This window comes from Puntigrus tetrazona, chromosome 1 (assembly GCF_018831695.1).
Source record: "Puntigrus tetrazona isolate hp1 chromosome 1, ASM1883169v1, whole genome shotgun sequence".
NCBI lineage: Eukaryota > Metazoa > Chordata > Actinopteri > Cypriniformes > Cyprinidae > Puntigrus > Puntigrus tetrazona.
The window spans coordinates 28839473-28864987 of NC_056699.1; the positions used below are offsets into that span (position 1 = coordinate 28839473).

The window sequence follows — 25515 nt, forward strand, 5'->3', positions numbered from 1 at the left end:
CAGTATGAAGTTACTGCTTTAATATCTTCCCAGATAGCAACATATTGTTGTCAAGTGAAGCTGGTGATGCCGTTTGTGGAGTTTAATTGTCCTCTGCTGGCTCTCTCACGGTTATGAACAAACATTCCTTCAGTAATGTTAATGTTTGTTCAAAGTTATCTGTCTTTAAAAATGTTCTCAAATGGTTAGACCAAAATGTCATGTACATGTTGGTTGTAAGTTTTTAGATGTTCTCATAATAATGGGAGAAAACATTCTTGAACATCCTTCTCTGCTAACCTGGAACATTCTCAACGGGTTAACACGACAATGTTATACATTGTTTCTACAACATTGTTCTGAAATATTTTAGTAGACATCCATCTAAAGTATTTTTTTTACATTACTACTTGCTTGATCAATTTTGATCAGGTTTGTTGTTCTTAAAACAACATGAATGCATTATTAAAGCCATTTTCTTCCTAAAGTATGAGAACAGCAATTCTATGAACATCATCAGTTAACATTACTTTAATAATGATTTATCCTAACATTTCATAACATTAGTGAAACTCCTGAAAGCTCTGCGTTCATACGCGTCCACACTCAGTGTTCAAATAACACTAAAACAGTTTTGGGTTAAATTAGGTAATTAATTTAATGAGTGATGGACATGCAATTACTGAAGAAAAGTGGAACAAAAAGAAAAAAGATTAACAGAATCAGCCCTAGATCAAACACAATGCTGTGCTGTTGTGAAGCAGAGATATCAACTGACAACTAAATGTCAGTCTATAAACCAAAGGGAGAAACTTTCATGAGGTTCATTCATGATTAGTTATGAACAGAAGGCATAAACTAATCTACTACTTCAAGATTTTATTCATCATGAAAAAACAATATTGCAATTGCTTGAAAAAAAATTTTTTTTAAAAAGCCAAGACCATCTAATTATTCTTTTATTTTTTCTTCTTCCAATTGGTTTCCTCCAAGGCTGGGTTGCTTGGCCAGTTGCTCTTGCTTTCTCTTTTCTTCAGTAATGTTTATTGTTGACAGCAGGTGTTCTGTCACCATTGAACATTATCTTATTAATTTTAACTCTTTGAGAACTTGGAACTTGACTTAAAGACTTACTTGTGACCGGAAAGTCCGCCCTCTGCTTAATACTGATCTTGTGTGCGTGAAAAACAACTCGACTTCAGCGGGGCATAATGAATTAATGCGTGTTTTCGTTTTAAAATACCTGGCATCCACCCTAGTGCGGATCTTTCAACCATTCAAAAATGTGGTCCTTTCTGTGGTGCAAACACGTCCTCCCTGCGACGTCAAGATGTCAAGCTGGTCGAGCAGCTCGACGGCACTGCGCCGTTCAAGCAGCGGAGCGGAGCGCAGGAAAATAAGTGTATCTGGGCTTTTAGAGGCGCTTACCTTCATTTGTATGTCTCTGCCAGGCTCTGCGGGGGGAAAAAAGTCATTTGATAATTTCTCTGGCAATAGAAATGAGATGAAATGTACACATTTGAATACAATTCTGAAGCGTGCTATGCATTATGCTACATGGTATGAGAGCTGTCTCAAAACAGTTTCGAATTTCTGCATCTTTAGATAAGTGCTACTGGCAGACATTTAAATGACATATTATTGCATATTATTATTATTGGCTATTTATTCATGAATAAAATGATTGAAGCAAATCTTAAACCAAAAATAGCATATAATGCAACTTTTGTATTCATGATATTTATTTATTTATAATTCATATTTCAATTAAAATAATTTAGTTTTTGCTTTGACAAATTTGAGTTGGAATTTTTTTTTTACTTAAAATAATAAACATTTTCAGTAACAGCAGTAAAAGCTTTCACATGTGTTTGTTGGTTTGGATTCTACAGCACTAAAACGTTCATTATTGCTTATGTAGCCAACAAGAGATCCAAAATATATCCTATAAATATATATCCAACAAATAATAAGAAGAAAAATTCACCTCTCTTCTTTGGGATGACAGGACAAGTGTCTGATTCTTCCATTTGTCTTTTACTTGCCATTTTATTTTTATTTATCAAGCTTCAGAATAGTTGTGTAACAATTCAACTGTATTTCCAACTTTTATAGATCCAGCGACTCAACCCACTTTATTATATTGTCCAATCAGAAATCAGACGCGTGTCACAAAGGCTGGTGAAAACAATTTTTTTTTTTTAAATCAGCACAAAGATTTATAAAAATAAAAACTCGAAAAAACTTCACTGTGGAACCAAAAGGTTGTTGTAATCAAAAAGAAAACCTAACTTGGAGATTAGACTTTAAATGAACTGTGTTTCAAGAAAATAAATGCTTATGTGCTACCTTTCTACAAAAGCACTACAAAGCAGACTCACGTATCAAACATATTATTGTGATACAAAGAAATACAACTACATAGAAAATATTATTCAACTAGCAGCTTCATAATTTCATAACATTTTAAGACTATCTAATGAGTGTCAAGCGAGTAAACAAATTATTACTCCATTATTAAATTGTTTAGCATTTTCAAGTCTATTTCAGCACCTCAATACATCTGTGAACTTTTAAATACCAATACATCTCTTAGATCTCTGTTAAACAAAGATTTTTTGATAGTCCAGAGATCTCTACAAAAGTGTCAAAACGTTAGCTTTGATTCAATTTAATTTAATACTAATTATGGTTAGGTTTAGAGGGTGGGGTAGCCACTCATAATATCTTTAATGCTATATTGTTACTAAAATGATAATCTTCCTGCACATTTGGTCTACATTTACTACATGCTAGAAAATCAGTCAAAATGTGCACAAATGTATCGTGCCTATAAATGTAAAGCAGTAATACCTGCATTTAAACAATGAAACCAGTCTATTTGGGACACACCCTCATCATGACAAGACTTCCTGATTGTATCCCAGAGAGCTGAACCACTGGAGCTGTGAAGTCTGAAAGCAGATAGACAGACATCATCTAAGCTTTTAACAATCCACAATAAAATAAAAGACAAGATGCCTCGATCTGAACAAACCAGAAAAAACCTCTCTGATTACAGAAAGAGTCTCCAGGATCTCAGAAAGTCCTATGAAGCAAGTGAAGGTAATAGAAGACAGATATGCTGTGTTGAAAGTAGATGTGATGGTTATATGTAATTTTTTTGTTTTTAAAATAGGCTACAAGGAATTAGATCTTACATTAAAATGAAGCAAAACATTATATTCAGTCTTTCCTCCTGTTATCACATTACCTGCCATGTAAAAAGACTAACATAATATGATTTATCAAAGATACAGCAGTAAAATTAACACACACACATTAAAGTAAACATTATACGTGTGTGTGTGTGTGTGTGTCTTGACTTTTTCAGAGCCAGAGAAACAACACTTATGGGAGATTATCAAGGATGAATTGCATGACATTCTGAAGAAATACACCTTAGACTTCTCAAAGGAACAGATGAAGGTAGGTATTCAGTTGGTATGATAGATACCAAGATACCCCCTTTTTATAGGACTTGATGTGACATGACATGTGTCCAGGTATTGTAACCCATATTTAGAATTTGTGCTCTGCATTTAAGCCATCCACGCACATACAATCCCTGCCAGTCCAACTCTTTGTTCAGTCATGGCCTAATGGATAGAGAGTCAGACCTGTAACCTGAAGGTTGTGGGTTTGAGATTGAGGTGAGACGCTTGAGCAAAAGAAACCAAACCCCAATTGATCCTGGGTGCTGCAGCGTTGGCTGCTCATCACTCCAAATTTCCATTGACATGTCCACTATTTTTAAGATTTTTGTTTTGTGAGTACAGCCCAGATCACACAATGAATCATTAGGAATCAATTAAGTGAATGATTTAATTACTGACTCATGAAGCCAGCTAACAGAGAATATTCTCAGAACTCTGTACAAGGTCATGCTGGTGTGATAAACCGTTTTTTTATTTTTCCTGCAGATTTTCAATGACCCCATTCACGGACACATGGAGCTGCACCCCCTGCTAGTGAAGATCATCGATACTCCTCAGTTTCAGAGACTCAGACACATCAAACAGCTGGGAGGAACATACCTGGTGTATCCTGGCGCTTCTCACAATCGATTTGAACACTCACTTGGGTGAGACAGAATTATTTACAGATCTAAAATTAAATGAGTAATTTAGAATGTTAAATTAGTAGGCAAAACTATCTAACAAGAAAAATAATAATAATTAAATGCTCTTCCATGTGATGAGAAACACTAACACAATTTTTATAAACTAAAGTCTTGGTTTGGTTTGGTTTGGTTTGGTGTGTTTTGTGTGGTGTGTTAGTGTGGCATATTTAGCAGGACGTCTGGTGAAAGTTCTTCACAACAATCAACCAGAGCTCAAAATTACCAAACAGGATTTCCTGTGTGTTCAGATTGCCGGTCTGTGTCACGACTTGGGTAAGTGGGGCTAGTACTTAAACTAGAATCTTCATCTCTTAAAATGATTTAAATCAAATGAATTTAATGAAACAATTTAGAGTCATATCTTTAAATGTTAAGAAGGACAACAAACAAATACTAAGAATATCACCCACACATTCACAGATTTTAGCACAGATGTTGACTCTACCTGCACAGTACAGTAACAGTTACTAATAAAAAAAAAATACATTTTGAACATGCACTTCACATTGTATATGGGGTAAATTCCTGTTGACTCTCTTACTGAATCCTGATTTGTTCATGTTTGTGTAGATGCACAAATACTACACACAAAAAAATACATGTAGCTTGAAAGGACTCAAAATAGAGCCCTGGCGTGACCAAAAGATCATGTGGGGTGTAAATATACTAATTTATTTGCATATTATGACAACATCGGGGGCAGTCCAATGTACAGGATATTAAATTGATATTTGAATTTATTTGAATAGTTTTTTTAAATTCTTGACACTTGTACCAGAGCCACTGTGGCTGAACCCAAAGAGCTATTGCTACTTCCAGCCCTATTTCTCCTCGTTTACCCCTGTCCCCCCACTTCCCTGTTGAGTAAAGTGCTTTGTGAACACTGTGCTTCGCCTCGCACAAAAGGTGCAAAGATGTACAGAAGGACATCTGATCATTGGACAGCTGATCATCATTTCCAAAAGGCAAATATAGAGTCCCCTTTAGAGTCCAAATTGGTAAATAACATTTGCAACACATGCATTTGCAACTTTTTATTATCCACTTGGTGATTTTCTTTCACAAATCTCACAATTTACCTGCACGCTCTACTTCTGCATAAATGACACGAGCGCTCGCTTGCTCTACTGAACACGATGTTATATTGGTCTAGAATCGAAGTAGTATATGTCTAAGGGAATGTCCTATTCTTGCTCTTCCTCTCTAGTTTTAATTCTGGCCTGTTACTCAGCCACTTGGAGCTGAACATCAACCTTCATAAGAGTCATTGAACTCATTTGTTCAGATGCAAGCTTGGGTCACACAGAACATTCCCCATCATTTTAAAAATGGCTCTAAAATGTATATTTTCTGTTTATTGTTAGGCCATGGACCATTTTCTCATGTTTTTGATGGTCTGGTTATTCCTGAAGTCAAAAGAATAAAAAAATTAAAAGGTAAGTGCCAGTGTGACATGCAATCTAATCAGAAGGATCTGTGGACCTGCACGGTTCTTCTCAAATCAGTGTTACATTAGAACTCATTAACATGTAGAACTCAAGCTATTGTATAAGTATTGAAAATGTGCCTGAAGAAAACTGGTTATGTATAAAATATATCTTTCAACCTAAGAGCTGCTTCTTTTTCTTAGGCCTGATTGATGACATCCCTGAAAAGTGGAAGGTGAGCACAAACACATTGCTCATGCAGCAAATGACTGACTGTACCACATGTAATTATTGTCATCTATTTCTTTCTTGGCTGTAGCACGAGCAGATGTCAGTTCAGATGTTCGATGACATTGTGATGAGTTTACAGGCTGAGAATGAAGACATGTGGAAAGAGCATGGACTGGATGACAAAGATGTCACCTTCATTAAAGAGTTGATTGAAGGGGCAGAAACCTCAGAGGTACAGACTGGTACTCCAGCTATTTATGGTGTGCTAACGGTTCAGTAAAATTAAGTCTGCATTTTCTTATCTGTTCAGTGGTCATACAAGGGCAGAGATAAAGACAAATCCTTCCTGTATGAGATTGTGGCAAATAAACAGAACGGCATCGATGTGGACAAATGGGACTATTTCGCACGGTAAATATTAAACATTTTTCACAGATGCGAGAGATATCACAACAAACTCTATTTGCTCCTACTCTTGATAAAGTACAACTAAGTATGAACCAAAGTTAAAATGAATGACCTAATAAAATAATTAACTAACAATCAACATCACTGAAGAATAGAGAAAAAACTGACTTCAGCCACAGCCTGAAAAGAAATCAACTGTGAAATACCACGCAATCTTGTATTTTCATTATAATCTAATTTTTTTATTATTTCAAAAGGTTTAAATTAGACACACAGCCATCAAGAATCAGCGTGAGAATCACAACAACGGTGACCATCAAAAGCATCTTGTAGCCAATCAAAACCTCCCATCCTGCATTGCTGCATGATTTATAATTACTTTTATTCTCACTATATTTCTGGATTTAAGTCACTTTTAGTAGCTTGTTTTGCCATGATCTAAACTGAATATGCTGTCTTTTTGTTTAGTTTTATTTTAAGTAATCCTTTGAAAATGTATGGAAACACAAGCTCTTTCTTTGTACAATCAGAAGGTTCTTTTATCACTCTGTAGGATGGGTCCATACAGATACCCAGCAGCGTTTCAATACCAGGGATTTTGCTGTGCAGATAAATGGCAATATGTCAGAGATGGCAGACTGATATAAGACCATTACACAGTTTTAAGAGCTCGGTTTTACCAACCAGACAAACAAAGAGCAAAAGTCTGGAGGTGTTTATATTCTAACATAAAACAAAATTGTCTTGAAGCACTGATTTCATTTGAATTCTTTCTCAGAGCTACATTTCCTTGGTTGATCATAACAACCTTCTGATTTGGATTTGATTTCAAAGTGTTTTACTGTGTATGCATTTTAGGATTTCTTTCAAATACCAAAACTCCTGACTTCTACAATTTGTTTGTCTAGTCATTATAATTCAGTTACAGCGGACAAACATTACATAATATCATAAAGGCATGGCTCAAGAGCCCAACTAAAGTAAAGCCTGATCAATGTAATGGTAACATTTAGATTTGTGGTGATTTTGGTTAACATCAGGTGTCTTCAATAATGGTCAATCATCACTTTATTTTATTTACATTTAACACTAGTGTTAGTGTGGACACATATAGATGCTTGGAAGTGTTGATTTAATGCATGGGATTTTACTGTGCACTGTGATTTCATGCTTCATATTTATTTGATAGAGACTGTCATCATCTGGGTATTGAAACAGCTTTGACCATCTGCGTCTCCTGAAGTTTGCTCGAGTCTGTGAAGTGAATGGGAGAAATCACATCTGCTTCAGAGATAAGGTGACAAATCAAAACACACACTGTATGAATAATGCATATAGCAGAACCTATATGTATTCAAACACATATTAAAACTTGGCTTACTCTTAATTTGTTTACTTTAAATTTGTTTAGTAGTTTTGCCTCAGATATCACATGAGCAGAGGTGTAAAGTGTAGAGGTCTGAAAATAAAATATAGATGATTTTACCAGAGAGGGAACCAAGTCATTCCTTGCAAGAAACGAAACAAGTCTCAAGTGGAATTCCAAGTCCTAAAAGAGATAAATAAGACACTATTAATGATGAGAATTACAGAGAATCAGGTGTTGATATTTTTTGATTAAAATGATGCCACCATCATGGAGGTTGCTGTTGGGAATAATCTAAATAAAAGCTTTTTGTATGCTAGGGGCATGAACAGATTTTGCTTGTGGAGTTGTTTAATGACTTTATGCTTTATGAATTCAATTTAACAGAATTTTTACAGTGCATACATTTTCAATGTATAGACATTCTTGTTCTAGATTTGTTACTTAACAACTGTCTAAAAATGCCATTGCTTTACATGATCTGGATCTCTGACACACTGATGTTTGTTTAACAGGAGGCTGATAATGTTTATGATATGTTTCGCACCCGATACACTCTTCATCGTCAGGCCTATCAGCACAAGATCGCCAACATCATTGAAGAGATGTGAGTCTCTCTGTTTGGATTAGTGGTGCTGATCGTACAGTTTTTAAAATCTTTCATCAGTAATTCTTCCTTCTCTAGAGATTACACAAATTATGTAATGGACTGCACTCCTTATACCTGTTTGAAACACTAACTCCCTTTTTTTGTAGGCTTGCAGAAGCTCTCATACAAGCTGATCGAGATCTTCATGAAGATAAACCTAAAGATATGCTGAAGATTTCTGAAGCAATAAAGACAGCAGAGGACTACAGCACACTCACAGGTCAGTGAATTATAGTGATTAGTGTTTGCTTTAATTGGTCTTTTTTTTCAACATTAGGTTTTGTTTGCGTTTTATGGTAGTTTCCCAAACCCAAGAAAAGGTGGTTTTGGATTTGTTTTGATATAACCTTCATGTTTTTCTTTGGTAATGGTGCTTGTTAACCTTAATAATGGCTTCAGTAATAGACACTTCTCATTCAATAAATTATCTCATTAATTTAATTCTGCTTTGTTAGTTAGTTAGTTAGTTAGTTAGTTAGTTAGTTAGTGTTGGATATGAGTACAGCATCTGATCTCCATGATGGTGGCGTCATTTTAACCAGTAAAACATCAACATCTGATCCTCTGTAATTCTCAGTAAAAGCAGGTGTTCATCATTAATGCATCATTTAATTAGTCACTTAATTATCTCATTAACTTTAACTCTTAAATCCTTTATAAGACCTTTTATAAGACAGTGTCTCATACCCAACCCTACTCAGGACATACCATATATGAAATTAAATATTTTGTATTGGTGATGAATTTTCTATTCTTCTGTCAGATGAGCTCTTTGAGCATATTTTGTCCACCACTGCTGACAATCTGAAGAAGTCCAGAAATATCTTAAACAGGATCCTCAGAAGAAAACTGCCAAAATTTGTTGGAGAAGCTCGTCTGACCATTAGCATGTCAAAGGTTGGTCAGAAGTGAAAAACACAATGTTTATTTTGTTTGATTTAAACCTATAAAACTGACAAGGGCTCCCAAATCTGAAATTTCAGGAGGAGCTGACAAAAACATGGAAGGCAACAGTAGAGAACTACAAATCTACAGACCCCACTGTTTCTCTGAACACTGAAAATTTACCAGTTTATGTAAGTTTTAATCCAAATTATATTGCCTTCATGTCTGCACACACTAGCTATTTCATCTCTTCTTATTCAGGTGGTTGATCTGGATCATGGAATGAAGGACAAAAACCCCATTGAAAAGGTCTATTTCTACAGCAAGAGAAAACCCAATAAAGCTGCTCCCATTAAAGATTATCAGGTAACTGTAAAATTGTTTTATTTCAGATCATTTAAACAATTTTCCAAATTATTATTTATGAATATTTTTCAATGCATGCATTTTGGGATAAGACATAAAAATTACCTCCCAGGAATGTTTTCATGACTGTGTTTCAAAGCAGCAGGCATCTGCCTCCAGAAAAAAAAAAAGATAGATAGATGGTCTCATTCTTTAACAGGTTTTTACCGTTGCATTTCTACTGTTATTTACAGTTAAAATCACTGTCATTTTTTTTACAGTGTGTAAACATCAGTCCTTGGCAAATAATTAAAATAAATAAATTAACAATAATAATAAATGAACGGCCTTTAACTTCTCAGTGTTGGGGTCAGTGAAATATTGCTAAAGTACTGTTAGGAAACTGATTGTGTGTCACTTGTCTTATTTACAGTTGTCCAGTTTCCTGCCAAGGAGGTTTAATGAAGAGCTGGTCAGAGTTTACTACAAACAATCTGATGAGGATAAGAAGGGGAGAAGAAAAAGGTGGAGGAGGCTGAGAAGTGCTTTCAGATGTGGTGTGCCTCCAATTTTGGATTCAAATAGGCAGCTGAAAAATCCAGTAGTTTATTAGAATGCTTTTGCTCTTTGTTTTTCTGGTTATTATAATTCAGTTATAGCAGTCAAAGACTGCAAAATATTATAATTTCAAGTCTCAAGAGCCCAACTAAAGTAAACACTGATCACTGTAATGGTAACTAAAAAAAATGTGATTTTCTTCCTTGGTGATTCTTCTTGTTATCATCAGGTGTCTTCATTAATGGACAATCAAAACTTACCTCATTAACTTTAACACCGCTTCAGCAAACTGTCCCTATCCCCAAAGATGGAAAATAGTGACAAAGATTATTGAGCATCAGTGATGAACACCTGATGTTGTAGAGATTTACAGAAGATCAGATGGTGATGTTTTATTTGTTGAAATGAATTAGTTGTGCTCTTGACCTATGACTTTTTGTGTTAGATCTCTTTCTGTAACACTGCATGTTCTGTTGATTTATGGTGGCATTTGTTTAATAGTAATTTTTGTAGTTCAGTAACAGCTGAATGCCAGTGTAATTTTAGCCAGATAAAGTGATAAAGTGTACTTGTTTTTTAAAAATAAATACTTGATGATGGTTCTTCAGGCTGAATAGCGCTTCATTCATATTTAATAAATTCATCAATTCTTTCATATGGTTGAATGGTGATAGTGTGAAAATGTTGATCTTTGGATATTTATATTCGCTAAAGATTCCTGTTCATCAAAGTGTTGTTTAAAGGTTTGTGTTCAGGACTGAAAGAGAGTGAACAAAGTCATGGTGATGAAGTGGCAGGCATCAGGACAGATGAACAGAAATTCAAATACATCTTGTCCCGGGGCAATCTCCTCACAGATTCACTTTGTATCACTTTCTAAAGCTCAGTGTATGGCACATGATTTCCTTACATTGTCATACAGTTACCTGCTGATCAAAGTTTTGACAGTCAAACCTCTGATAATGTGCAATGCAAATATTTCTTTAATAGTATAATGTTAAATGGATGATGATGCTTGTATCCTCTCTCAGGAAACACTGATGTGTGCTCACACTTCTAGGAGTATGACCCATGTCACCCTGCAGCCCAAGTTTAGTTGTCCTCTGAAGCTAAGCAGGGCTGAGTCTGCTCAGTACATGGATGAGGGATCTCCACTGTAAACTAGCTTTCTGTTGGTAAATTATTAAACTGACTTCCTGACTCTCTGCGGTGATTAAAATTCCCATGATGTTCACTGTAAAGAGTCGGGTATAACCCTTGTGTCCTGGCACATTCTCTCCTCTGTCTATTAATAATCCCCATCCACTGGATTGGCTTTATCCCTCTCTCTTTTCTTCTTCACTTTGTGTAATGAGTGAATATAACTAGTGAAAGATAACAGACATGGAGGAAATGTTATTTTTCTTCTTCCATTATGTTGTGTGTTAACAACATATTAATGCACTGCTACTTAAATAGTTTAAGTAAGTGTCACTCTAAGCAGTAAGTAAATAGTTTTATTTGCATTATTTTTGGCAAAAATGTAATATGTCTCAGAAACCATCCCATCTTTCAGCCAGATAAGAGAAGATGCGTGACATGAGAGAAATTATGGAGATCAACTTTATCCAGCAGCTCATGTATATATTTGTATATTACCTTCCAATCACAATCATTCATTCATTGATTTGACTGTCAAAACTTTGCTCTTCAGTGTGCTGCTATGTACAAACAAATCAGGTTCAAAACACTGAGCTTTAGATTAGATACAAAACAATATATTTGAATTTATGTCCATCTGTTTGGATGCGTGCCACTTTATCTCCATCTCTCCCCCACGTCTCTGTTCTCTCTTTCAGTCCTGAACACAAGATCACTTTGATAAGCAGTCTCCTCCTCTTCCTCTAAAAAGGGGCATTAAAGAGGTCGGTGCTTGTTAGTAAAACTTATCCAGTTGTTACAAATATATTCTACCTGTTAAAAGCTTTTGAACGGTAGAATCTGTAATGTTTTCTAAAATGTTTAAAATATCTTTAAAACATTTGTAATATTTAAATCAATTGAGTTGCTTTTTAAATACGGTAGAAATCATTGAAATGAGCTTTGATTTAGCAAAGATGCTAAAAGCTGAAAATAGGACGTGATATTCTGAGTTCCCTTTCAGTCGGTCACTCCGAGTCACGTCGGATGACCGACGAATTGGGATCTCGCTTCGAGAGACCAATCTACTTCGAGTGTATCTAAACGAGCCAATTGAAGATTGGCATGCGCTAATCGCATCCAGCTGCCGCTGATCACAGCGCGTGTATAAATAAGCAGCGGGTGCAGCGCATATTTAGCTTTTCGCTTGGAGCCGAGCGTGACTGTTCCGCTCCAAAGACGATCTACGAGTGTTGGAGTACGGCGTTTCAGCGGAGGTCGTTTTCCTGCGTCGAGTGGATTGCCACAATCAGGCTGCACTACCCCCCTGTTTGTGTGCAAAACGGCTATCCCCTGTTGCCTCAGCACTAAAAGAGCATTCGCGGGTGCGTCTTTTTAAAGACGACGTTACGTCTGGCAAACTCGACGCGTCTTGGAAGATAGCGTGGGTCTTGCTACAGACGACGTACACCCGTGTGTTTCTGGATGCGGTTGTTACCTGGTGTTAGGTGATGGTCACAATCGTTGCCTCGTGTGCCTGGGCTTTGCATGCTGAGGTGGCGGTTGTGGATGAATCATTTCCTTGCGGGGAGGTGGTCATCTCGGAGTGATGGGCGGGCTCTGTCAACTTCAAAAAAGGAGGCGGGGCTTGTGTTTGCTCGACTTGGTTCTCATCCTGGCTGCAGACAGGTGGGCTCCATTTCGTTGTGACACAAAGCTTAAACTCTGCAACCAGTGGGGCTGCAAAAGGGGCAGTCTGGACCCTCACGTGGGGTATCAGCTGTACCCTCTTGGGCTCCCCCTGATGATCAGAAGTCAATCGCTGCATCGGAAGGTGAGCCAGACATTTCTGGAAGTGAAGATCCGGTTGCTCTGCGTCTACCAGGCGTTGAATGTACTGGATACAGATCTAGAAATGGTGGCTATGCTTGCCCAGGCCGCCGAGGTGATCGGGATCAAGTGGAAACCTCCACTGCTTCCCGGGCCCTCGAGGCTGGACGATTGGTATTTAAGGGTGGCTCGCGCTGGTTCTCAGGGCCCCACCCTGGTACCTTTCTTCCTGGAAGTGCATGAGGAGCTTACTGGGATGTGGAAAGCACCTTTCACTGCCAGAAACTGCCCCAGTGGCTCCTCCTCCTTCACCACCCTTGACAGCGACACAGCCAGGGAGTTACAGTGATCGCCCCCCCCAGTGGAGCGGTCAGTTGGGATGCAGCTGTGTCCCAATGCCGTTTCCGCTTAGTGCGGTGATCCTGTGCTCCCCTCCCGGGCCTGCAGGTACTCGTCGGCTCTGAACGGCAGTGCCTTGTGCGGCCTGTGGACAAGCTGCGTCTGCAGTACACGCTTTGGCGTTGTTGCAGGTTCATCAGGCCAAGGCACTGAAGGATCTGCACAGGGGTGGTCATGACCCGGAAGTTCTGAAAGAACTCTGTATCGTGATGGACCTCGCGCCACGAGCGACGAAGGTCACAACGCGGTCTCTGGGTTGTGGGATGGCCACTACGGTGGTCCAGAAACGCCATCTGTGGCTGTGTCTGGTTGACATGCGCGAGGTAGACAAGACACGTTCCTTGAATCCCCCCCATGTCCCAGACCGGCCTCTTCGGCGACGCAGTGGAGAACTTTGCCCAGCAGTTCTCCGCTGCCCAGAAGCAGACTGAGGTAAGAAACATCCTGCCTCGGCGTGCATCTGCTGCCTTCACCCAGCCGCCGACGGCACGCCTCAGCCAGCTCGTCGCCGATGGTGTCCCCTGGAGCTGGCAGCAGGGCAGCCACCCAGCCTGTCCAGGCTCCTGCCAAACCTGGAGGAAAGCGCAGGTGCAAGAGGCCCTCAGATCCGGGGATGGAGGGAGCCGCTCTGCCGGGCAGAGAATGTTGCCGCCACCTAAAACCTCGACAAGGGCGGTTTCCTCTGTCTCTGGATGCCTGGTTGAATCTTCCCAGGCTATCCCGGTGGCTCCTGCGAACCCTTCGACTCGGCTATATGATTCAGTTCGTCCGGCGCCCCCCCAATTTCAGTGGGATCCGCTATATGTCAGTGAACAATGCGCGCGTGCCCCTGTCTTGTGGGCGGAGATTGCTGTCCTTCTAGTAAAGGCACGATAAAGCCGGTTCCTCCAGCCGATATGAGGTCGGGGCTTACAGCCCATACTTCATAGTGCCCAAGAAAGGCGGTGGGTTACGACCAATCTTGGATCTGCGAGTCCTGAATCGAGCACTCCCGTTCAGGATGTTGACACAGAAACGCCTATTCAGTGCGTCCGTCCCCAGGATTGGTTGCAGCGATCGACCTGAAGGACACGTACTTTCATGTGTCGATTCTTCCGCGCCACAGGCCATTCCTGAGGTTCGCGTTCAAGGTCGAGCATATCAGTACAAGTCCTACCCTTCGGGCTCTCCCTGTCGCCACGCGTCTTCATGCAAGTCGCGGAGGCAGCCCTTGCTCCACTGAGAGAGTAAGGCGTTCGCATTCTCAACCAACTGGATGACTGGCTCATTCTAGCTCAGTCCCGGGCTCAGTTAAGCGAACACAGGGATCTGGTGCTACAGCACCTCAGCCAGTTGGGGTTTCAGGTCAACCAGGAGAAGAGCAAACTCTGTCCAACGCAGAGGATCTCTTTTCTTGGGATGGAGCTGGATTCGATCAATCAGATGGCACACCTCACAGAGGAGCGTGCCAATTCGGTGTTGAACTGCTTGAATATGTTCAAGAGCAGGACGGCGGTCCCACTGAAATATTTTCAGAGGCTCCTGGGGCATATGGCAGCGCGCGCCACAGTGATGCCGCTGGGACTACTCCATATGAGACCGCTTCAACATTGGCTACACGATCGAGTCCCGAGGTGGGCGTGGCAAAGTGGCACTCACGGGTTCAAATAACACCGGCCTGCCGCCAAACCTTCACCCGTTGTCAGACCTCTCGTTCCTTCGGCCGGAGTGCCCTGGAGCAGGTCTCCAGGTATGCTGTGGTTTCACGGATGCCTCGCACGTCCCTGTTCACTAGAACGTGGGACGTTTCCCAGTGTTCCAGTCTTACGAATGGGTAGTGTTACAAAAGTAGCTGGCTTCTTGTGGTTGAGCCCCGGCCTACGCCCGATAGACTGAGGGGGCTTGTGGGCTCCCACAGGACACTGGAAGAGGCAGCGTCCATGGCGTTTTGGTAGGGATCCCAATCCTGAAGAAGGGAACGGAGACGTCACGTCCCGTCGCCACGGTGCTGCACCTCTGCTGAAGGGGCCGGGTCACTAGCTCGGCTCCTCAGCGAAAACCTAAATATGCGCTGCACCCGCTGCTTATTTATACACGCGCTGTGATCAGCGGCAGCTGGATGCGATTAGCGCATGCCAATCTTCAATTGGCTCGTTTAGATACACTCGAAGTAGATTGGTCTCTCGAAGCGAGATCCCAATTCGTCGGTCATCCGACGTGACGTCTCCGTTCCCTTCTTCAGGGAACGAGGTTTATACGTAACCGAGACGTTCAGTTTCGTAAAACAAACACTTGATGCTTGACTGTTATTGAAGAGTAAGTAATTTAATTCACATAAAGAATCCACTAATAATAACTCTATTGATCAACTCTCTGAACACTTCTTCCACAGAGACAGGCCGTATTACTCAGTAGATATTAGATCATATTTAACGGTACATTTTCAAATAAAAACAAGAACTCTAAAACAAAGCAATTGCATATTTTGTTCTCTGCTGCAGTGCATTCTGGGAATCAGTTAGCAGCTAACCAAGTCATGTGTAAACCTAAAGTAAATGATCAAGTCAACCATCAGTGTTGGTATGAGTACAGCATCCGATTAGTGAACACTGATCACTATAAAGGTGACTTAAACTGATGATAACAAGAAGAATCAGCAAAGAAGAAAATCTCAGTGTCTTCAATAACAGACAATCATCACTCAATGAATCTCTTAATTACCTCATTAACTTTAACAGTGTGGACATATATAGACACCTGGAAGTGTTAAGTTAACACTGAGGATTTAGCTGTGTACAAAACACATTAGATGCCTTTTAAAAAAAAATCTAATTTTACTCAATGTAAAATGACAAAAGACACAAAAAAGCAAAGTCTAAAGGAGCTCTTCACATTTAGCATGTCTCCATAATTTATACTCCTGATTCAATCATCAGCTCATTGGGAAAGAGCTCCATGAACTCAAATGACTGCGTCAGATAAAGGAGACATGCCAAATGTTCAGAGCAGTGGGTCCTGAGGAAGCATTCGATACTATCGATCACAACATTCTCTTGGATAGACTAGAAAACTATGTTGGCATTAGAGGAAGCGCCTTAGCATGGTTTACATCATATCTATCTGACCGCTATCAGTTTGTGGCATTAAATGAGGAGGTATCATATCGATCAAAAGTGAAAAATATGGAGTTCCTCAAGGCTCAGTGCTAGGACCGTTACTTTTCAACCTTTACATGTTACCTCTGGGAGATATTATCAGGAGTCATGGTGTTAGCTTTCACTGCTATGCTGATGATACTCAGCTCTATATTTCAGCGCAGCCTGGTGATACACACCAAATTGAGAATCTAACAGAATGCATAGTCGATATAAAAAGCTGGATGATGAGTAACTTCTTAATGTTAAATTCTGAAAAAACAGAGGTGCTAATAATTGGACCTAAAAACCCCACATATAATAATCTAGAACACAGCCTATCACTTGATGGCTGCTCTGTTAATTCTTCATCATCAGTTAGGAACCTAGGTGTGCTGTTTGACCGCAATCTTTCCTTTGAAAATCATGTTTCTAGCATCTGTAAAACTGCGTTTTTCCATCTTAAAAATATATCTAAATTACGACCTATGCTTTCAACCTCTAATGCAGAAATATTAATTCATGCGTTTATGACCTCAAGGTTAGATTATTGCAATGCTTTATTGGGTGGTTGTTCTGCACGCTTAATAAACAAACTTCAGCTAGTCCAAAACGCAGCAGCCAGAGTCCTTACTAGAACTAGGAAGTATGATCACATTAGCCCAGTTCTGTCAACACTATCAAACATCGAATAGATTTTAAAATCCTATTAATTACCTATAAAGCCCTGAATGGTTTAGCTCCTCAATACTTGAGCGAGCTCTTATCACATTATAGTCCTGCACGTCCGCTGCGTTCTCAAAACTCTGGCCATTTGATAATACCTAGAATATCAAAATCAACTGCGGCGGCAGATCATTTTCCTATCTAGCACCTAAACTCTGGAACAATCTCCTAACTCTGTTCAGGAAGCAGACACACTCTGCCAGTTTAAATCTAGATTAAAGACACATCTTTTTAACTTAGCCTACACATAACACACCAACACACCTTTTATTATTCAAATCCGTTAAAGGATTTTTAGGCTGCATTACTTAGATTTGCTGGAACCGGGAACACTACTCTAAAATACGATGTACTTGTGACATCGTAAAAAGAATGGCATCTACGCTAATATTAGTCCTGTTTCTTTCTCAATCTGTTTTCACAGTTTGTATCCAGACTAGATGGTGGATCAGCACCCAGAGATTATGTTCATCAGAGACCAGAACACCTAGATGCGCCTGTGGACAGATCACCAGATCCTGATGCACACACACACACGCACACACTAAGTCATTTACACTACCTGACACAGCTGCGTTTAAAATTGAACTGGAGGTTAAGTGCTGGGCGTCCGGTCAGAGGAGAACTGACCCCAACTGAGTCTGGTTTCTCCCAAGGTTTTTTTTTCTCCATTCTATATGCATGGGGTTTTGTTTCCTTGCCGCTGTCGCCTCTGGCTTGCTTGGTTGGGGACACTTAACTTCTAGTGACTATCGTTGAATTGACTACAGAGACCGTCTCTGCATTTAATAAGAAATTGGTCACTCTCGTCACTATATATCCCTGTCATTATACTGTACAGTGCTTTGATGCAACCTGTGTTGTTAAAAGCGCTATATAAATAAAAATGATTGATTGATTGAACAGGACTGAAAAGCACTGATCTAAAGAAAGTGAAAGTGAGTTTGAATGAAAATAGAAACAGATAATCTGCTCATCTGTTCCTGCATTAAACAGAAGAACCTGCTCCACTGCATTCACTTGCTTTATAACACTCAATATTTTTTTATATTCTTATGAACACTTGCACAAAAGTAACCAAGCGCTGTGTGTTTAATCTTTCTCATGTGAAAGTTTTAGTAAAAACACACCCAACCAAAGATCTTCATCTCACATTAGATTATTAAGTAAACCCCAGAAAAGACAGATGAACACACAAACAAAAGGAATAGCTAATAACAGAGTGAATAGTAGTTCAATCATTCACCTCTGTTGTTCTAACAGTTATTAACAGTCTCAAGCATTGATGGAAATACGTTTTTGGGAGCTGTTGCCATGGTGAGTCGTAATGTCGGCGCTCAGAGTCAACCGACTTAGAGTTAAATGAACGCAAACGATTCAGCCGTTCTCAGACCCAAAGGTTTCCCATCTCAAGCCAACACAGAGTTCATCAAAAATATTACACAGAGCATCCTTATTCAAGAGAACTAAACATATCCTTAGTATGTGATCATATACTGTGTACTACACATATACTATTAAAAGGATACTTTAGGTACACTTTAAATATTTAGCATTTGAAGACTGATATTAAACAAGTATCATCAAAAGTGACATTAAAACACATTTTAGGTTTATTATTAAGAAATGTGCATTGTGCACAAGTATAGTACACCAAATACATTTATGATTTTATATCAGTAAGTCTCGGGTCATCTGTAAGTAGGTATGACACAGACTCTACGACGTTTAACTGGACTTAATATGAAATAGATATAGTATATACTATAATAAATATACTACTTTTAAATATATCTCAGTCTCTTCTGTGGCTGAATGAATTTGGTGACAGCCTTAGAAACATCTCTTAAATGTTGTTTAAATTATTGTTTTCATTTTTTGGTTTGTTTTTCTTGTCAGATTTTTTCAAGCATGTCTTGTTAGTAAAAGTGACAGGTACCTATTATAAAAAAACATAAAGCAGCATGTAGGGTGTGGAAAGATACATATAGAAGGATCACATAAAGAAGAAGAAAATAATATATTCAGTTTTAATAACATTGTGGATGTGATGGAATTTTCTTTTAAGGGTTGACAGTGAAACAGGTTCAGTTACATGAGAAGAACGGGTTCTGCTTGTCCAGATCAGCTGATCCGTGTTTGCTTTGCGTTCTGAACTTTCTCTTTGTTTTAAGCTTATAATGCTCTATAATACACCATAATGATGTATGTATAGACAGCTGTGTCTACAGTCAACACAAGTTGTTTTTTTACTAATGTTTGAGTTACAAACACTACTTTGTATAAAATGTGCTGATAAAATGTTTTCACGGCAACCTCAAGTGTTTACATTTTAATTAAATTGTTATAGCCAATATATTGATTCTCTTACAGTTTTTAAAGATTTCTATATTATAGTAATTGTTCATATGAAAGCAGACATCCAATTATTAATGCAATCCTCCTGTTGTGAACAGGATTCATTTAGATTCAATCATACATTACGTTCAATTAAACAAAGAACAAAGTCATGGTGATGAAGTGGCAGGCATCAGGACAGATGAACAGAAATTCAAATACATCTTGTCCCGGGGCAATCTCCTCACAGATTCACTCTGTATCACTTTCTAAAGCTCAGTGTATGGCACATGATTTCCTTACACCGTCATTCAGTGTGCTGCTGATCAAAGTTTTGACAGTCAAACCTCTGATAATGTGCAATGCAAATATTTCTTTAATAGTATAATGTTAAATGGAGGATGACGCTTGTATCCTCTCTCAGGAAACACTGATGTGTGCTCACACTTCTAGGAGTATGACCCATGTCACCCTGCAGCCCAAGTTTAGTTGTCCTCTGAAGCTAAGCAGGGCTGAGTCTGCTCAGTACATGGATGAGGGATCTCCACTGTAAACTAGCTTTCTGTTGGTAAATTATTAAACTGACTTCCTGACTCTCTGCGGTGATTAAAATTCCCATGATGTTCACTGTAAAGAGTCACCTGCTATTCACCATAAACACCTGCTATTAGAGGATCAGATGGTGATGTCTTATTGGTTAAAATGATCAGTGTTTGCTTTAGTTAGTCTCTGGACCCTCGACCCTGTATTAGATCGCTCTCTCTGTAAAACTGTATGAGCTGTTGAGAAGTAAAGACTCCTCGGTGCTAGACAGGAAACAGATGATAGTTGATTTTTTGTTTGTTTCATTACTATGTTACGATTTTACAACCAACTCTATGAAACTACAACATGTAAAGAAAGGGCTTTTGTAATTGATACAAGTTAAGTTTAAACATACATAATATTTATGAATAAATAAATATTTGAACTTCAGCACCGTTAGACACACACAGACATCAAGAAGCAGCATACAGCAACAGTGGTGAACGTCAGCAAAACGCTTCATACTGCAGTGCATGCTGGGTAACACCATAGTAAAAACACCCATCATGCACTGCAGTATAAAAGATTATTGTCATCACTGTTGAGGATCATATTAGAAAGGTTCATGTCTAAAAGCCAAACAAAGACTTTTCCTCCTCAATATTGAAACATTATAATGGTTTTGCTTGTTTTTTTAACATTCAATTATAGAACGCTCACTGATCATAAGTTCTAAACAGAAAGCATAAAATAATTGACATGATTCAATTGAAATTATTAATGTCACTGTTTTTTTTGTGGCTACTTAAATATTTTAAGTAAGTGTCACTCTAAGCAGTAAGTAAATAGTTTTATTTGCATAATTTTTGGCAAAAATGTAATATGTCTCAGAAACCATCCCATCTTTCAGCCAGATAAGAGAAGATGCGTGACATGAGAGAAATTATGGAGGTCGGCTTTATCCAGCAGCTCATGTATATATTTATATATTTCCTTGCAGCCACAATCATTCATTCATTGATTTAACTGTCAAAACTTTGCTCAGCAGCGCACTGAAATGTATGACAGTGTAATGTTGCTAAAATCAGATGCTAAAACTGCAGGTGTGTGTTTTATATCCACATCCTCTTCATGCTCAGAGACACTCACATGATGTCAATGATGAAGACGATCTTGATAGGCCTGACGATGAAGAGTATATCGGGTGAGAAACATAAACACGATCAGCCTCCTGTTAAACAAACATCAGTGTGTCAGAGATCGACTGTATCTGAAGTCAGCTGTTCTTGTGTTTCTCTTTTCTTCAGTGATGTTGAATGAACAGAAGGTGTTCATCACTAATGTTCAATCATCATTTAATCGGTCACTTAATTATCTCATTAACTTTGAGTCTTTAAGGTCCTCGACACTGGACTCAGATACAACACTGACTCTTACAGACAGCATTATAGACATAAAAAAGAGAAAAGCACACCCAGATCATCTGTTCATCTGGACAAGCAGCACCTGTTCTCCACACATGTGACAGAACCTGCTTCACTGTCAACCTTTAATTCCTGCAGACCGCACGATGTTCTTGTTTTGTTTTTAATCATGAACACATCTTTCATCTGAACCTGCTGAGCTGCTTCTTTCTCAGGGATGATGGATGTGTTTTATGTTTCCTGTCAGAATTACTGACAAGATGAAACTGAAAATTTAATAAAGGCATGACACACTAGCAAAAACAAACAAATAATATTCAAAATATGCTCATCAAACCTGTTACACATAGAGTTCTATGAAAAGGATATGGATCTAAAAAGCGATTGTGAAAATATGACGTGGTATTCTGAGTTCAGTTTCAGTAACAGCCAAACTATTCACATAAAGAATCCACTAACAATAACTCTATTGATCAACTCTCTGAACACTTCTTCCACAGAGACAGACCGCATTACTCGGTTTTGGAAAACTTTTCTATAAAATGTAATTCAAAATTTGTTTTTCCTACCCATAAAAACCAAAATTACTTCCATCAGTGACTAAAAACACATTGTGCTATTTATTTTTAAAAAGAAAACCAGAACCAGACAAAATAACTTTTCTTCTATCTTCATCAATCTTCACTCGTTTCACAAAGTCATCTTCAAGGTTGAATTTTCAATGCGATTAGATACACAATAGATAGATAGATAGATAGATAGATAGATAGATAGATAGATAGACAGACAATAGATAGATAGATAGATAGATAGATAGACAGACAATAGATAGATAGATAGATAGATAGATAGATAGATAGATAGATAGATAGATAGATGGGTAACACCATAGTAAAAACTCACATCATGCAGTACAATATGAGCCAATGCTCTCCTTCTTTTAAACATTGAAGCAATACGGTGTAATTTGTTTAATACTACTTTTTGCAGTTCAGAAACAGTTGAATGTCAGAAAACAACCCAAACAGAGACTACTTCATGATGTTCACTGTGTAATATTATAAAGTCAAGTGTCAAATAAAATAAACCCTGATCAAAGTAATGGTAATTAAGAAATTGTGATTTTCTTCTTTGGTGATTCTGGTTGTTAAAATCTTCAGCATATCTTCAGGTCTTCCTTCATGAAGATCTCGATCAGCTCGTAAGAGTGCATCTGAAAGCAGAACGCAGACCAAAACATGGGAGTTTGTGTTTGTTTTAACATGAACAAAGAGCACGGCTACAAATCTGAATTTGTATATTCTTCCTGAAAAGAAAAATGGTTTTATGCAGCATTTTGATATTACAGATATGTTTGGTTTCTGCAGGTGTGTGTTTAATATCCACATCCTCTTCATGCTCAGAGACACTCGGAGGTCTCTTTAATTTGATCGTTGTAGGGCTGTTTTTAAAAAGTGTGCACAGATGCTGTTTTACTTGGAGATTCACACACGAGTAAAGTAAAAGCATTTTTATATAATAAATGATCATTTAGCAACCAATCGTTATACATCATGAGTATGGAAACTTTCACAGTCAGTGTGATTCACATTTTAGCCATCAGAGGGCAGTCGTTTCCCCATAAACCCTGCACTCATTACTGTTTTATTACCACCAGCTGCTTGTCATCGTCTCATTACCCTTTAAATACTGTGTTATTAATGTGTTATTACTTAGTGTTTGATTCTATTTCATGCTTTCTTTTTGTTATAACATGGAAAGATAGATGTTATAATATCCTGAATATTGTTTAAAAAGAATGCCACTATAACGTTTCTGTATGTTTCATTTGCAAATACTTCCCGTTATTTGTATGAAGCACCTTATCTCTGAAGCACCTTATCCCATTTACTTCACAGACTCCAGCAAACTTCAGGAGATGCTGATGATCAAAATAAGTTGTTGTTAAACATTTATTTAAACAAAACAGTGTTGAATTAAAGCTGTCATATATAATATATATATATATGACAAAATAGCTGAAAAGTTGTAGTTGATAAATTCAGTTTACTGACATTTTATTCTCTTTGAGCATAGATGCTATTTAAGCTTTTTCTTTGGTCTGATTCATGAAAAATTGGGCATGGATCATCATTAAAGTTAATGAGGTAATTAAGAGATTCATTGAGTGATGATTGTCTGTTATTGAAGACACCTGATGATAACAAGAAGAATCAGCAAAGAAGAAAATCTCTTATTTACAAGTTACTGTGATCAGTGTTTACTTTAGTAGTATCTGGCCTTGACTTTCCAGAAGGCAGATTCGGATCAAAAGTCGATCGTGTCAAAATAAATTCACTATAGTTTCCCAGTCCCACATTTTTATGCATTTATTTCCATTTTTCTGTAAAATGCACCTCATATTTATGTAATGCCTTTGTTGATTCACAGTTGAACGTTGCTAAGCTGCTCATATAAGCATAGTCTTGTCTTGTCTTTATCTTTATAAGTTTTATTGATAACAGTCTAATGTGAGATATTAAATAGATCAGAATCAATAATTAAAATAGCATATATCTGGAAACTCAACACCCAAACAACAATGACATTCAACACGTCAAATACTGTAGCTGCAATACATGCTTTTAAATTTATGTTACATAAATGTAATGACTGAAACAATAACATCAAGCAATAAATCAATAATTCTCATTTTTATTAGAGCTGTGGTGCATGGCTTGAAACAGAGGACTCTCTATATGAACAATTTGCAAGTTGAAGTCAAACTTATTTGAAAAATATAAGCCATTCAGGTTTTTTTAGTTTTATAGTTTTGTGTTGCTAAACTAATTTAAATATTTAAGTGTCAACTTAACTGAGAAACACTATTCAGGCCTTAGGTCTTGTATCATCGATACCGGGTCCTCAACAAGATCACGGTTCGAATCGATACCCCCTTCCCACTGCCTTTGAGCGGTTTCAAGGGGCTTCTATTCTTACTAAACTCTGCAATGCTTACCATCTCGTGTGGATCCGGCAAGGGGACGAATGGAAGACGTCCTTCAACACCCTCACAGGCCACTATGAATATCTGATGATGCCGTTCGGGCTCACCAACGCCACGCCAGTTTTACAAGCACTAATTAATTATGTTCTTGGGGACCTACTTAATCAATTTGTTTTTGTATACCTTGACGATAATTTCCTCAAGGTCATTGGAGGAGCATGAGGGCCATGTTAGTAGGGAACTTCAGAGATTTCTTGATAATCATCTCTACACAAAACCAGAAAAGTGTGAATTTCATGTTACCCCTGGCCACCTGGAGATGGACCCTAAGAAGCTTGAGGTGGTCCGCAACTGGCCCATACCCACTACTGTCAAGTAGGTTCAACGGTTCATTGGATTTGCTAAGTTCTATAGGAGGTTCATTAAAACAGGAATATCAGAGGGAAGGCGACAACAAAAATCCAAAATCAGGCAGGGATTGGGTCAGGCAGCAAACAATCAAAAAACCAAAGTCAGAAACCAAAGAATCTACAACAGGTGACCATTACGTCGATCGCGATCGACTGGTCGATCGCAAAGGCATTGTGGGTAGATTGCATGGCATTGAAAAAAAAAGCGCATACAACTGCGCTAAGTGCTGCAAAACTCTAGCAAGCTAGCGAGTAAGAAAGGGGATAAAAATGAGTGGAAAAGCTGGACCAAGTAAAAAGCCGAAGACCTACCACTACCATACGGAGGGGGAGGAGGACTTCTTTTCACAAAGTCATTTTCGAGTGCGCTTGCCTCATCTGTCAGTCTACAATTGCTTTACTGAAGAAGAGAAATGTGGAGCGCCACTTTCGGACTGTTCATAAAAACTATGACACCGAGTTCCCTCCGAAAAGCGAGCTGAGAAGGAGTAAGGTGAAGGAACTAAAATCCCAGCTGTCCGGATAGCAGTCATTTTTCACACAGCTAACTTCAAAGGCAAGAGCGGACACTGAAGCATCGTTCGGTTGAAAAAAAAAGTACAGTTGTATTGAGTTGTGCTTTGGATAAAGGCGTCT

At 38.5% G+C, this 25515-nt stretch overlaps 2 protein-coding genes across 6 annotated transcripts in view; one reads left to right on the top strand and one right to left on the bottom strand.

The window, feature by feature from the left end:
- Positions 1-2063, bottom strand: part of LOC122355940 — a 32324-nt gene extending 30261 nt beyond the window's left edge. For 3 of the 5 annotated variants that reach the window (XM_043254680.1, XM_043254605.1, XM_043254493.1), the window contains exons 1-2: positions 1967-2063; positions 1408-1433 (exon numbers count right to left, since the gene is read on the bottom strand). In XM_043254680.1, coding sequence (XP_043110615.1) covers positions 1408-1433; positions 1967-2027 — 87 coding nt within the window. In that variant the 5' untranslated portion in view covers positions 2028-2063. Of the gene's footprint in view, positions 1-1113; positions 1245-1407; positions 1434-1966 lie in introns of those variants that run through there. The other 2 variants (XM_043254526.1, XM_043254759.1) reach the window with 2 other exon arrangements.
- Positions 2064-2916: 853 nt separating this feature from the next.
- LOC122359187 (deoxynucleoside triphosphate triphosphohydrolase SAMHD1-like) lies at positions 2917-10612 on the top strand. The gene is given in 17 exon segments (XM_043259496.1): positions 2917-3084; positions 3353-3447; positions 3942-4102; positions 4299-4414; positions 5506-5577; positions 5772-5803; positions 5888-6031; positions 6110-6210; positions 7397-7416; positions 7419-7504; positions 8089-8180; positions 8330-8442; positions 8986-9119; positions 9206-9298; positions 9369-9473; positions 9886-9963; positions 9966-10612. Coding segments are annotated over 17 exon segments (1602 nt in total). The 5' UTR covers positions 2917-2996; the 3' UTR covers positions 10038-10612.
- Positions 10613-25515: the final 14903 nt, after the last annotated feature.